We start from the raw sequence: 15,919 nt of genomic DNA on the forward strand, positions 1-15,919 counted from the left end.
AGAAATAAACTGATTTATTAATGCACATGTACATGAATACTTACATTATTGTTGATAAAGTCAGTATCTAAACCTGAAACAGTCATAGAAATACATAAAGCTTAAGAAAGCTGTAAAAACTCTGTAAAATATGTCAAAAGAATGGCAGAGTTTGTATGGACCTACCAGAAACATTCACTGCATTGCTCTCATCCTCTCCAATTACATTTTCATTGTCACTGTCATTTTTCCTGCAAATTGGCAAATACCCCGTCAATAAGTGAATCTGTGAATCTTTAAAATGTCAAATATTAGATTGTTTTTTATGAAAAACAAAACTCCCCAGCTCCCCAAATTGGCAGTGTACCAAATGAAACATCATCCCCTTAATGTACTGAATGGTATGGAGGAGAAAGCATGGGCAGAAACATAGACATTATGAACTTCGATAAGCCAAATGGCATTGAAGCATTGTACAAATTCTCAAGTCTATCAGATAAGCCACATAGGAGAAGTGTTCACAAGGTATTTTAACATCCTTCACCCCTCTTAGATCCACTATATATTTTAGGAAAATTTTTGGATCCTCCCGTTCCGACAATATATCTACAAATGACAATTAAGCAATGGTACAAAGTTTCAAGTCTCCAATAAGCCATATGGGAGGAGAAGAGTTCATAAACTATTTTACATCTTGCACCCCTATAAGATCCACTATAACGCTTAGGAAAATAATTGAATCCTCCGGTCCCAACAATATTCACATCTACAAATGGCACTGAAGCATTGTACAAAGTTTCAAGTCTATCTGATAAGCCATATAGGAGGAGAAGCGTTCACAAGATTTTGTGACAGACGGAAGGACGGACAGAAAGTACCAAAACTATGTCTCCCTCTGGAAGAGGGAAGATATAATTATATGTGTGCATGTTTATATACACACAGCACTAAACACGACTTAAAACAAATGGAAGAGAATTTATAAACATTTCAAAATGAATATTACTGTATTTGTTCCAAATTCTGGTATGTAAATTGAATTTATGTTGCCAAAAATTAGACTATTCTATTACATTTATCATATGAATATCTTTCTTTTGGAAATATCAAACTTATACTCACATTCCTACTTCACCATTCAATTCTTCCTTCTCATCACAGGTAACCCTTTAAAATTAAAAAGTTATAGCAAGTTTTTATTGACAAAAAATTGTGAAAGACAATGGTTACATGTAAATCTATATAGATTAGAGTTAGAGAGAGGAGGGGGGGGGGGGGGGTAGAGAGCAGTTGCATTACATATTATCGAGATCTTTGGGTTTTTTTTATATTGACATTTATGACAATAGTAAATGCATTAAGATACTGAATGACCAAGTAAACACAACACAATTAGAATTTTCTTATTATGTATTGTTTCGGAGTCTTTATCAAGAAAATGTTAAAATATCAAGCTGGCATATCAATAACACATGTAATGTAGAATAACAATTGAATCCATTTGAGATGAATAACCTACTTCTCATCCACTTCATAAAAAACCCAACAATTTTACAGTGCAATTTTATGACTTTGATTAAGGAATTTACAAAGGACTTCATAGGACGGATTTCTTGTATCAGCCAAAGTAGTTTTCCATCTCAATCTAGGAAGTGATGGTCTCCAATAAGATAACAAAAAGGTCCATGGAGCATATCACTTACATGTGTTGCACATTTTCCAAATTCATTAAAAGAAGGATCAAACAGTTAGTTATAGTATTCTTTTTTCCAATTTATGGTAAATTTTTAAAAACAATATATCATAAATTATTGAAAGTATCATAAATAGCAAAATATTGAAAAATATTTTGCTACTACTAATTTTACAAATAAACGATGGTTTGTTAAAGGTAATTCCCCATACCACATCTTGATATTGAAAACCCGACAGATTTCTATCAAAATTTGCAAGTATTTTGTCGAGGATGTATATTGATGAAATTCATAAAAATGTGTTTAGTAGACTTTCCCAGAGTACAGCTGCTTCTAAAAATCAGGGCAATACCTGTATCCGTTATGAAAAACTGTCTGACCTAACGTTGGCTTTAGGTTGGATGTTGCGCCTAGTAGGGATCATCAATGTGTAAAGTTTGTCTTCTCATATGTTATTGTGGTTGGGGGGAGGTCCCTAATTTCTTGCACCCAAAGCACAGAAAAAATATATATAAGCACAATTTCAGAAGAGGGGGACTTTCCCTTTACCCCTACTCACCCACGTCTGTTAGGTCAATGTCAATGTGACAAGATTCGGGCAGAAAAAGAAATAGTAGTCAATTAGTCATGTGTGGGAGAGGTTCAAATATATCTGCACCCTACCCCCACCCCTTGTATTTAAGTGCTTTAAAAACACTTCTGATTGATTTAGTTCATCAAAAGACAGGTGGACAAACCAGTAGACAAGGGACAAACTTTGATCAGGAAAGTGCACTCGAGTCTCAGAATCAGGTGAGCTAAAATATGCAAAGCGTATGATTACATCTTAATTTAGAGGCACATTTACGGTACTAAAGCCTATCAATCATGATATCATAATTTACATGTAACAATGTGCATGTAAATCTAAGAAATTTCTCACATCATTAATTATTATAATTTTTTATTGTAGTGGTATCAAATTAAAAACATACTACCTTCCTTTAGCATCACCGTACAAGAAGGAACTCCTTTTCCTTGCCTGAAACATGAATATGAAGAGTGTGATCACAAACGAACAAATCATCTACACATTTAATAAATAAAGTTTATAATATCTCTGATTAAGAATTACCTTTGTGGGATTCTTTCTCAGCCTGTACTTGTGAACAGTAGGGCATCTGTAATGGTAATTAGTGTTCATAAACTATTCTTCTAATAATGTAGGTACCCTATTACAGGGACGCCTGCCCGCTATTCACCATTCTATAAGCCATTTGCACATTGTGCAACCCAGCCAAAAGTAGCCAAGAAAAATGTCTATAAACTTGAGTATAAAGTCAAGAAAAATTGTCAGATCAATATAAAAACACTATTCATATGATGAATAAGGAGTGTATAAATTTTCTAAAAATTCCAATCACAAGTTTCCTGGAATGTGAATGGACAAAATCATATCTACAGACAGATGGACAGACAGACATGGTGATTCTAATATCTCCCCCACCCAAACTTCCTTTGTGGTAGAAGGGGGAAAAATAAAAACACATAAAATAAAGTTAACGTAACACTGCAGATGTACTTTTATCATACAAATTTCAAAAATGTCTGCTGTTATGGAAAATCCAGTGACAGTAATACTAGCAAAAGGAAAGGGTCCAGAGAAATATATATTTCTATTCAAAGGAGCACTAAAGTATGGAATTACCATGAACAAAAAACTACAATGTGTGAAATTTGGACGCATCGTAAAAGTACATCTGCAATAAACTTGGCATTCAAACAAGACTGGAATACAATATACCAAGTTGAATACATGCATTTGTTCAAAATCAATGAAGAGGCCCACAGGCCTTACGGTCACCTGAGTATCAAAGACCATGAAGGACCTCTCATAAAGGCTCATATTTGCATATCCCAACCCCCCTCCCTAAGCCTTCAGAATAAAACTATTTTGAACAAAGATAGACTGCATTATAACCACTTTACAATAGCATTCAGTGTTCTATGTATCAGTACATGTCAGCAAATTGATAGAATAAATTTCAGCCCCCCCCCCCCCCAAAGTCTTTTCCCAAAGTATTACTCAGGTAAACGGCATCTTCACCATCTTTATATTAATCATCAGTTTTCATTTAACACAAAAATATCTAAAGATAAAGATTTTAAGTATCATAATTATGATACACTCTTTGACCATTTGGTAACTCGGGTGACCTAAAAAGGCATGCATGTCCTGTTTTGAATCCTTTACCTTCCTCTGATACTTCCTGTCTGAAATGGCAATGTTTCTCCATAAAATCACTCATTTTGGCAATAATAATGCATTGAGCACACAATCCCTGTCAGATTATCCTGCATGAACATAGGATGTCAATGGTCCCCCCCCCCTGACAATGAGATGTGAAATCCTGTCTTCTGTACACTCCTACTTATGAGAAAACCAATTTATATCCGACATATGTAAATTTTGATACATTTCTTCATAATCGGCACAATGCCAAACAAGTAAGAAACAATCATAATGAAATAGTGAGGAAGCTCACATACCCCACACTTCATTGTTGACAATGCTGCATATAATAAAATTAAAATAGCAATGCTATGCATTACTGATGGGAAATTGGATAGAGATACATATAAGCAATTAATAATTTATAATAGGAGGCATGTTAAAGTCGCAAAATACCTCTTTTGGTGCTGTTTCAGTAGTCACTCTTGGAGGATTCCTTGGATAAATACCCTTGGTACTCTTCAAATCGACTGGCTATAATACAAGGCATAATACAACATGTTGTGAATATTAAATGCAACAGCTCATTGGCCACATCACTCACCTTAGCAGCTGTTTAAACTAGTATATTAGCAATCTTTTGTTTATTACCAGTCCAAATAAAGTTAAGAGGTCACCACAAAATTGTCATTTTTCAACTATTACTCTGCATAGCTCTTCATTCAAACAAATTGGAACCCCTTAACCAAAGGATGCTAAAATTACATTAAGTATGACTGAAATGGGCCCAGGGGGTATGGAATAATGTAAAAAAAAAATTGGAAAGTTTACAGACGGAAAACAATAAATCGTGCGGAACCAAAGGTCTTCAGAAGTCCTCACTTGAACCTTTAGTTCAGGTGAGCTAACATACATGTCAAATAAGTGTCTTTAGGGGGTTTCTGACATATACATGTAAATAGTTCATCTCTTTCTTTTCATATGCATTTTCATACAATATCAATTTCTCATATTGTCTTTAAAGACATGCATGATGAAATAATGTATTTAAAAAATAAAACATTGAAACTAGGATAAATGTATTACATCTATATGCAGATACTTACCCAATTGATTTTGCACAGACTGCATTCAAAATCTGATGAGGCATTGTCTGTAACTAATTCCTTCTCAATACAGTAACTGCGTAAATGATACGATCTTTGGCAATTGCAACAGCTGATCTACAAATTGAAGAAATATATTTTTCAGTCTATGGAATTGAACCTTTCCCAGCTCTTAGTTCTTTTGAGATTTGTCCTCAAATGAACACTGAAGTTATCTAATAGACTTTGATTATGTTTGCCCTAGTTTTCATATAATATCTGCTCATGTGTTGTTAACCAAGCTGGGTCAATTATCAATCAGCATTTTTGAAATGAGAAACAATAATATACAATGCAAGAGGTAAAAATGTATAAGTTTCTATCAAATACTGCATACCAAAGATTCTACAATGAGGCAAGATGTACCAGGTATAACTCAGATGCTTATTCTACAAATGTTCATTATATATCATGGATTCTAAAATAAATTTTATATCTGTTACAATATTGTTATACATATGCTGTACACTCTTTTTTCCCTGTATTTGGTCTTTTGATTGTCACTTTTCCCCCTTCTTTTCTTAAGCTTGTATGCCCAACAGGGCCCAGAATTGGAATTGTAAATAAATATATATGTACGCTTCAAAATGAAAAATAATATACGGTATATATATGCTCACATATTCATCATCAGCTATGTCAAAGCCACACTTTGGACAACAACCTGTCAGATACACTAAACAAGAGGCCCAAGGGCCTAGAATCGCTCTTCTGATAAATTGTACAACCCCACCATTTCTATTCTTAGCCTCTTAGTATTCTAAATCTTTAGTTAAATCCTAAGAATTCAAAAAAGTAGGTCAATGTGACCTACTTTTTGGTTTACACATTTTGAGAACCCAAGAAATATCAACTGACAAAGTTTGATGATTTTAAGCCAATTAGTATCTGAATATTGAAATATAGCTGTCAAATTCCAATCGTAGGTCATGGTGACCTACTTTTTGGTCAACGAACTCCGAACATGCAAGACCCATCAACTGACAAAGTTTGATGACTGTAGGTCAAATAGTATCTGAAATATATAAATATAGGCGTTCAATTCCAAAAGTAGGTCAAGTTGACCTACTTTTTGGTCGAAGCCCTTCGAACATGCAAGACCCATCAACTGACAAAGCTTGATGACTGTAGGTCAAATAGTATCTGAAATATATAAATATAGCCGTCAAATTCCAAAAGTAGGTCAAGGTGACCTACTTTTTGGTCGACACACTCCGTAGACTCAAGATGCATCAACTGTCAAAGTTTGATGATTGTAGGTCAATTAGTGACTGAAATATATAAATATAACTGTCAAATGCCAAAAGTAGGTCACAGTGACCTACTTTTTGGTCGATACACTCCGAAGACTCAAGATGCATCAACTGACAAAGTTTGATGATTGTAGGTCAAATAGTGTCTGAAATATAGTAATTTAGCTGTCAAATACCAAAAGTAGGTCACGGTGACCTACTTTTTGGTCGACACAAACCGAAGACTGAAGACGCATCAACTGACAAAGTTTGATGATCCTAGGTTTTACAGTGCCCAAAATATGCATCTAAAATTGAAAATGTGAAATTTGAATATCTGCAAAATTCAAAAAGTAGGTCACTGTGACCTACTTTTTTTATAAATATGTTTCAAGGCCTCAAGATGCATCAACTTACAAGATTTGATGATTCTAAACCTCTCGGTATTTGAAATAACAACTTAAAATATATCTATAAATGATAAGCCATAAAATTCAGAAAGTAGGTCACGGTGACCTATTTTTCAGTTGACGTATTTCAAGGTCCCATGATCCACCAACTGACAAGTTTTGATGATCATAGGCTTCAAAATGTCCAAGATATGCATCAAGATTAATTTTAAAATAAATACCTGCAAAATTCAAAAAGTAGGTCACCGTGACCTACTTTTGAGACAACTTGACACAAGGTCCTAAGATGCATCAATTGTCAAAATTTGATGATCCTAGTCCTTATAATGACTAAAATATCTAAGATTTAAGGAATTTAAAAAATATATAAATTTAGGTCAACTTTGAAGTGACCTTGAGACCACGCCCTTTGCCCCAGGGTAATGCCTTGAACAATTTTTAATCTACAACATATCCTCATCCTTATGTGTAAGTTTGGTGATAATCTGCCCTGTGGTTCTTGAGAAGAAGATTTTTTAGCAACCACTACTTTTGTTTGTATTTTCCTGATTATCTTCCCTTGTTAAAGGGTCACATCCCTCTATTTAGTATGTATGAAAGCCCTTGGGCCAATGATACCCTGTAACAAATTTGAAAAAAATTGGCCAAGGGGTTCTTGAGTTATAGCCCTTTTTCTAAAAGTTTATGCACAGCGCACACCGCACAAATGGCCATAGCATTAGCTCTTTGAGCCTTTGGCTCAGAAGAGCTAAAAAATCATGTCACATTAATTTTCAACTGTAGCACTGATCATAAAACAAAAAGTATACATGTATTGAATATTTGGTTCATTGGTATGATTATGGTAGGTCTTTCTTCATCCAATGCTATTCATCCTGTGGGGATCCTGGTTAGAATAGGTCCTTGGTACCCCTTGCTTGTTGCAAGAGGTGACTAAATTGGGCAGTCCTTTGGATGAGACCGCAAAAACCGAGGTTCCGTGTTACAGCAGGTATCGCACGATAAAGATCCCTCCCTGCTCAAAGGCTGTAAGCGCTGAGCGTAAGCCTAAATTCTGCAGCCCTTTGCCAGAAATAGTGATGTCTCCATATCGGTGAAAGATTCTCAAGAGGGACATTAAACAATATACAATCAATCAATCCAATGCTATTCCACCCTCAGAACATGACAGACTGAAAAGAAGTTCAAAAGGGCCACAACTCACACAAAAAGATCAAGTCAGAATTTCCTGGAAATATGCACATCTACAGTGTGTCCTTATTAACTACAAAGTTTAATGAAATTCTGTTGAGCGGTCTCAGAGGAGTTGAGATGACAAAAAGGGACTGACAGATTGACTGAAGGACTGAAAGACTGACAAATGGGTAAAAAACACTATATCATCCGCAACTCATTGCGTGGGGAATAATAACCTCTTTAGAATTGTATTATCATATTAATAGACCAGGCAAAAATACCTACAGACATATAGAGGCATGCAAGTATACTTCCAACTGTGTTTGTGGGGTGTTAAAAAGGGACTAACGGCAACAAATATTTCAAATGTATGTACTTCTCATGCATGCCATTGCATCCTTTTACCTTCATACAGCATAAGATGGTCTGCAACAGTAATCCTCATGCTGTTTAGATCATCCACAGTGATAGGCATCAACTCCTCAAACTTATTATTCAAATGCTTGTCAGCAAACTATAAAACATATGGAATAATAGACTTAGAATATACTGGTACATGTAGTAACTTTTCTTAAGAAAGCTGAAACTTTGATCTTCACTTTAAATTTTCTACGATGAAATACTAGCACATCTTGCAATTGAAATATGCATTCCATTTAAAATAATCCTATCTAAATGAATTGTATGTATAAGAAGACCCCCTCCAACACCCAACCCTCCCCCCCTGCTGAATCCACTCCTGCATTCTTAGTTTTGATTTATTCTCAGGAACATACAATTATTTGAAATACATACTATCAAACAATACATTCCACAATTGAATGAGTCCTTTTGTAGTGAATGGGCAACATTTGTGACTCTCCATTGCCTTGTTGGAAGGTTTGCATTGAATACTGTTTGAAGGGTTTGAATGTATTTCCTACAATTACAAAAAGAAAAAAGGCAAAAGATGTACATTTCCTTTTTTCAATACATTATAATTATATTCATAACAAATATTAAACTTTAATTCGGCATTAAATTTTCAAATGCTAAAAAAACAGATTTAAAACCTCCAATTTCTCTCAATCTTTTTCATTTCAGCAACTCTTTCACCACAGGGGTTGTAGTAGTATATATTCCCATTTTTCATCTCAACAACCTAATAGATGTAGAAACAATATGTTATTAGAAAGTGCATGATTTCATTGCATCACTATAGGGCCCAGCTATACGTTTGACATGCAGTGCATCACAATCACAAAATCAAACTGATATTAAATATGCCTTTTTCATCTAGCACTGTATAATTTTCTTACCACTAAAGTCCAGTGACTAGATCTGTAATATGATCCAATTATGATCTCAGCATCGAGTTCTTCTATCTAAATGTATATAAATGTGACAGTCTATTCAGTGTATCTGTCATGTTAGAGTGTATACATAAGAACAAAAAATATAATTAGGGATGGCAACGGTTGACTGATTAACAGTGACTAATCGGTCAGAAAGATTTACAACTAACTGCGGGGTACGGGGTACGCATTCTTATCAATTTGCCATCCCTAATGGTAAAGTACATTTGAATGTAGACATGTTATGATGAATCAGAATAAAAATTATGTATGATACTTTTTTCAAAATTTTTTGCTATAACTGCCCATGTGTGAGATAAGTAATGTGGGATAAATTGGTCTCACACCCCATTGATGTCAATGACTTTTTACCCAACTGGACCCATCATTTACTAGACTCAGATGGTCGGATGTGCCTTAGTGTCGAACTCTGCATGTTATCAAGTTTCTAATGTTAAACCAAAAATTACCAATTCTTTTAATGGGGAAGGGGAGCACAAACATTTTATATTCTCCAATATATTTCATCAATCAAAGAATTTACGTTTTTCTGATTCCTCTGGGAAGCAGCTTGATTTTTAAAGGTATAGTTTCCCTCAATAATGCTGGTCATCTTTGTTTGCATGTAGTGGAGGACCTTTCTTCCAAGATCATTTTCAGCAATTGTCAAAAGGGTTATGTAACTGTCCATCACCTGCAAATAAGGTAACAAAAACATCAGCGAAAAGAATTCAAATCAAACTTAATTTTGAATTCATTCTTGAAAGAATATACTATTCACACACACATCTATCTACACTGAAAAAAAAATTATATACTCAATGACTCACAATAAACTATGAGATGTTGAAAATACTATCAAAGTACTATTGAATCTTCAACATTCAGTATATATTTACCATATCAGTCAGCCATTTTCCTGGTCTCAGTGACCTGATGTCTGTGTCACATATGTTTTCCCCCTCAACCTTTGCCACAGGGATGTCATGATCTTCCTCCAAAGCCCACAACTTTCTAACCAGTGCCAATGCTGAATATATATTGATTTTATCACTAAGGGCTATTCCAGCAAAAATTTCAATTAAAATGATCTCAAATTACTTATTAAAACTTCATCTAAATTACCTCTGTTCTTATCTTGAACAGCCAAGGTTTCAGTACCAGGTGCAGACTCTGAAATAAGATATCATTTAAACAAGAGGTTCATGAGCCTTAATAGTCACCTAAGTGTATTGCAAATCTGCAAAAAACAAAAACAAAACAAAACAAGAGGCCCAGGGGCCTTATAGGTCACCTGAGTATCAAGTAACAACCTTCCAATGTTTGAATTAGGTTTGTGTTTAAATATAAGAATTTTACTTTTGGAGGGAAGAAACATTGAATAGCTTTGTGGTCAGCCCCGCCTTTGCACCAGAACCCCTGACCCAGGGGCCATAAATTTCAGTTTTGAAAGAAGCATCCTTGATCATCATTATCATACTATTAGTTTGTCTACTTAATACCCAGCAGCAGAGGAGAAGATTTTCAAAGAAATAAAATGCATTTTCACTATATCATCAATAGGGCCCCACCCTAATACCAGAACCCCTGACCCAGGGGCCATGAATTTCACAATTTTGAAAGAGGCATCCTTGCTTATCATAACCATGCTATTGGTTTGTCTTCTTAATACCCAAGGACAGAGAAGAAGATTTTCAAAGAAATAATGCATTTTCACTATATGACTTATAGTGCCCCACCCTAGCACCAGAACCCCTGATCCAGGGGCCATGAATTTCACAAATTTTAACAAGAGGTACTGTGAGCAATGCTCACTAAGAATACTCCCCGCTTACCCCAATCTCCCAAAGGGTGTTGGTAATAAGTATAAACTACCTCTTTTCTGAGTGTTGCTACTTTGATGTCCAGTGCGCATGACCTTTGACCTTTTGACCCCAAAATCGATAGGGAACATCTTCATCCCATGGGTAGTCCATATGTATGATATGGGGACTGTAGGTGGAAAGGATAACGCTTTAGAGCCCGGAAACCATATTGCTACTTCGATGTCCAGTGTGCTTGACCTTTGACCTTTTGACCCCAAAATCGATAGGGAACATCTTTATCCCATGGGTAGTCCATATATATGATATGGTGACGGTAGGTGGAAAGGATAATGCTTTAGAGCCCGGAAACCATTGCGTCTACAGACGGAGAGACGGACAACCCGATTCCAGTATACCCCCCCCCCCACAACTTGTTGTGTGTGTGGGGGGGGGGGGGTATAAAGAGGCATCCTTGCTCATCATTACCATGCTATTAGTTTGTCTACTTAATACCCAGAGACAGAGAAGATTTTCAAAAATTTCTACATTTTCACTATATGACCAATAGAGCCCCACCCTAACACAAGAACCCCTGCCCCAGGGGCCATGAATTTCACAATTTTGGTAGAGGGCTCAATGCTCATTATAATTATGCCCACAGTTTGGCTTCTGGATGTCCAGGAGTAAAAAAGAAGATTTTTTAAAATTACACTCATTTTGATGGTTTTTGCCCCACCCCTCAGGCTCCAGGGGGGCAGGGACCACGAATTTCACAATTTTTGTTCCCCTCCACCCACAGATGCTATATGCCAAAATTGGTTGAAATTGGTTCAGGGGTTTCAGAGAAGAAGCTGAAAATGTTCAAATGTTAACGCACGACGCACGACGAACGACGACGGACAAAAACAGATAGCAATAGGTCACCTGAATGAACTCAGGTGACCTAAAAACCCCAAAACACCATTAAAAGACCATTTAGTGAAGGGGTAAGGTATTACACTTTTTTCATGGTCTATCTCCAATATTTTCATAAAATGAGAGTTCTAGATCCTGTTGAAATTAACTATAATAACACTATAATGCATCTTAATATGGCCAGAATAAATATGGTTTCGTGGTGGTGGATCTCAACCCTTACACTGGGTGGGGGTGGTGGTGGGGGGTATGGGGTGGAGGGGGGGGGGTGATGGAGGAGGGGGGTGGAGATGACCCATGGAACACTTGCCTAACGTAACAGTCAATGCATCCAACATGAGCATCAAGAATAGATATGGTTTAGGGTTGGGGATCTCAACCAATTTCAGGATATTTGACCATTCATATAATGAGGATGGGGTGTTGGGGATGACCCCTGGGGCACTTGACAAAGATGTATTCATGCCATCAGTTTGTCTGCTTTTTTCCCAAGAGAATACAATTCTTTTTTAAAAGAATGCATTTTGACAATAGGGCCAATATAGCCCCATCCAAGTTCCAGAACCCTGGCTGAGCAATCCTTTGTCATGCAATTGCTTTCTGAGTAATATTGCAAACATGATCTTAATATCACTGCAATGCCAACCACCTTGACATGATACCATGTTATGCTATATACCTAAAACCATGTGTCAAATCTTTTCATTTTACACTATCTATTCAAAAAATAATTTAAAAGAACACAATATGTATATTCAATTTCTTTGAAATGTAACCATTTAGAATTGATGAAATATATAACCTTCTGGCTCAATATCTTGATCGGAAAAGGTTGCATTTACAGTTGAAGGCCCTGAAAAATTTGAAAAGAAGAATAAAACAGAGATATGTATATTGAAATTAAAGATGCCATACTGAGCATTAACTTTTAATAAGAAACTACCATTCTGACAATTAATTAAAACATGCAGTCAATTAACCTTTTCTCTGATGTTCATTTTTAATGTCTACTAAATTAAAACCTTTAGTTTCCATAACATGTTCATCAGTTCCAAAATCCAAAGGCTTTGTTTTCTGCAATTTCTTTCCCATTTTCTTCATTTCTGAGTCCATTTTGGCCTTCCTTTCCATAGAAGAGAAACATTTACACAACATGTATATTTTTTTCATTAAAAACATACATCATGTCAATACTACATCATGTCAATACATTCAGAAAACATATATCATGTCAATACATTCAGAAAACATACAACATGTCAATACATTCAGAAAACATACATCATGTCAATACATTCAGAAAACATACAACATGTCAATACATTCAGAAAACATACAACATGTCAATACATTCAGAAAACATACATCACATCAATACATTCAGAAAACATACATCACATCAATACATTCAGAAAACATACATCACATCAATACATTCAGAAAACATACATCACATCAATACATTCAGAAAACATGCATCACATCAATACATTCAGAAAACATACATCACATCAATACATTCAGAAAACATACATCACATCAATACATTCAGAAAACATACATCATGTCAATACATTCAGAAAACATACATCACATCAATACATTCAGAAAACATACATCACATCAATACATTCAGAAAACATACATCACATCAATACATTCAGAAAACATACAACATGTCAATACATTCAGAAAACATACAACATGTCAATACATTCAGAAAACATACATCACATCAATACATTCAGATAAGATACATCATGTAAATACATTCAGAAAACATACATTATGTAAATACATTCAGAAAACATAGTCTAATTAAATTATCTATACTCATAAGCTGGTGGTTTTTGATGAATGATCCACATGAATAATATTAATGCCCCTTTAATAGTAACCATGCTCATAATTAAGTATTACATGAACATAAGATTAAAGGTCTATAGCTTTAAAAGTTCAGGAGATAACTTCTAACATACAATAGAACAGTGTGATGTAACACATTCCTTAAGTCACAGCTAGTGTATTAACTACTGACAACTTCATGAGTAATTTGGTCATAACCTCTGCCCCTTAGTGAGGAGTTAAATGCTGCTTTATCATAAAACTCTTTCTATAATGGAAGGTAATAACATCAAGGAGTATAGGAGTACAGAGAATGTTCAAAGATTAGACAAATTTGGGTCAGGTTCAGATAACATTGTTCAGATTTAAGTACAAATATTTGCCTGAGTAAATACTTCTCTATAGAAACTTAAATAAGGTTCATATCAATTTAGAGATGATTTGTAATGCATGTGCAAAGTATAAAAGGATGTCCAATTTTTCATGTAAATTTATGTTGCCCAAAGACTTTGGACCAAATGGCAATATTTCACCTTATTATTTACAACACTTGAAATTTCCATATCTGCCAATTCCTTACCTGATATTCTTTTCTTTTTCATGCCTGAAATGCCAACATCTGAAACTTCTAACTCTTCTTGGAGATCTGAATTTAGAATTTAAGAAATTAGATGTCTACAAACATCTTAAGTCTGCAACTTGATTCCTAAAACCATATAGTTTAGTCAGTCAAAGCACTAGCTTATCATCTATAGGCCAAGGGTTTGGATTCCATACTGGTTTAAATTTATCTCCTGGTGCATAAATTTTATTAAAAAAAATTGCTGAGCATTATGTTACAGACTCATAATTATCAATATTGCAGTGTCCCATACCACCTAAATTTAATTCAAAATATAAAACAATTCAGAGCTCACCTCAACAGAGATTCACCTTTATGAGGCACCGTTATTATATATCATAATGTATCTGATAAAATTTGATACTTTATACCATTTTTATGATATAGGTTGCCTGTTGTGGTACATGTATGAACTATGATTGCATATCATACATAAAATATACTGACAATTATGATATGTAATAAAACTATATAAAATCAATTGGTAAAGCAGATATAATATTTATATTGTATATTATATGATATGATATATAAATTAAATGTAATATAATACGATATAGCATAAATTACCTGATACAAGTTTGGTGAAGATTGGACATGTGATTATTTAGATATACATGTAATCATTATAGCAATAAACTTGCACCTAAAACTTTAACCTACTCTCGTAGCAATTAACATCCTATAGCAACAGATAACTATGGTTCAGATTCGTCATTTAAGTCCGAGTATTCCTAAGTATCCCCATAAACATTATCCATGAAAATTTGGGGAAAACAAGTCCAATAATAACGTAGATAAAGCTAATAAAGCAAATTTACTCCATAATTTATTAAGCAGGACTGAAAATTCCAGGGATATAGCATAACCTCTCCCGACTTTGTCTCTGTGGTAATAATAATAGTAGGGATTTTATAGATATATTCTGTATGAATCAAATTGCTTCTTTTTGGAAACAATGAAGTAGTAAATACCTAAGACTGATGCTTCTCTCATTAGCTTAGCCTTTTTTCCAACTCTACTTTGAAATTTTCCTAAGCGTTTCAATTTCCTCTTTCTGGAAGGAAGCCTCCTTAAATGAGATGTAGACTTCAGTGGCAGTCTATGGGGTTTTTCTGCATTTGCTGATAGTAAATCATTCACATTCTTCAGGACATGCAGGCAGCTCCTTAAAGCCCCATCATCAGAACAAATGTAGGCTTTATTCTGCAATTCTTTCAATACAACTACCACTTCTCTCCTAAGTTTGCTGGTCTCCTTAACATCAATAGTTACTTCTTGGTTCCCTACAACATTTACAGAAACTCTATCTGAGGTTTCAAGCTCTGCGGACATGTCTTCAACACCTCTTTGGTTTTTGAAAGCTTCAAAGTCTACGTTGAGATATGGGTTGCCTGTATATAATGCAGATAGGTTGTTCCAATTGTGATCCGTATTCAGGAAAACAGCAAAAAGATGCTTGCATGGACGAAAATGTTGTTTAAAGTCTTCACACGTACAATATGGATATTCTGTATCACTGCCAAAGTTCACTTCATACACCGAGTCCA

At 34.9% G+C, this 15,919-nt stretch overlaps 1 protein-coding gene and 1 pseudogene across 1 annotated transcript; both read right to left on the reverse strand.

The window, feature by feature from the left end:
- LOC125652352 (uncharacterized) overlaps nt 1-1,695 on the reverse strand; it is a 53,932-nt pseudogene extending 52,237 nt beyond the window's left edge.
- LOC125652353 (uncharacterized) lies at nt 60-15,403 on the reverse strand. Its single transcript, XM_056151204.1, has 19 exons — nt 15,344-15,403; nt 14,328-14,393; nt 12,925-13,025; nt 12,705-12,755; nt 10,308-10,355; nt 10,082-10,212; nt 9,727-9,876; nt 9,147-9,212; nt 8,901-8,989; nt 8,644-8,767; nt 8,254-8,362; nt 5,651-5,706; nt 4,992-5,108; nt 4,342-4,419; nt 2,788-2,833; nt 2,651-2,694; nt 1,102-1,146; nt 166-230; nt 60-73 (listed from the first exon to the last, which is right to left on the reverse strand). The coding sequence occupies exons 3-16, from the start codon at nt 13,013-13,015 to the stop codon at nt 2,663-2,665; spliced, it is 1,188 nt and encodes a 395-aa protein (XP_056007179.1). The 5' UTR covers nt 13,016-13,025; nt 14,328-14,393; nt 15,344-15,403; the 3' UTR covers nt 60-73; nt 166-230; nt 1,102-1,146; nt 2,651-2,662.
- Nucleotides 15,404-15,919: the final 516 nt, after the last annotated feature.

This window comes from Ostrea edulis, chromosome 10 (genome assembly GCF_947568905.1).
Source record: "Ostrea edulis chromosome 10, xbOstEdul1.1, whole genome shotgun sequence".
In the NCBI taxonomy this organism is placed as follows: Eukaryota; Metazoa; Mollusca; class Bivalvia; order Ostreida; family Ostreidae; genus Ostrea; species Ostrea edulis.

Excerpts from the sequence above, each read along its gene's own strand:
- LOC125652353 (XM_056151204.1), bottom strand. The coding sequence starts at position 13,015 with ATGGACTCAGAAATGAAGAAAATGGGAAAGAAATTGCAGAAAACAAAG. Across the intron at positions 9,877-10,081 it reads GAAAATGGCTGACTGATATG|GTGATGGACAGTTACATAAC; the intron begins GTAAATATATAC and ends CCTTATTTGCAG. Across the intron at positions 8,990-9,146 it reads CTAGTCACTGGACTTTAGTG|GTTGTTGAGATGAAAAATGG; the intron begins GTAAGAAAATTA and ends TACATCTATTAG.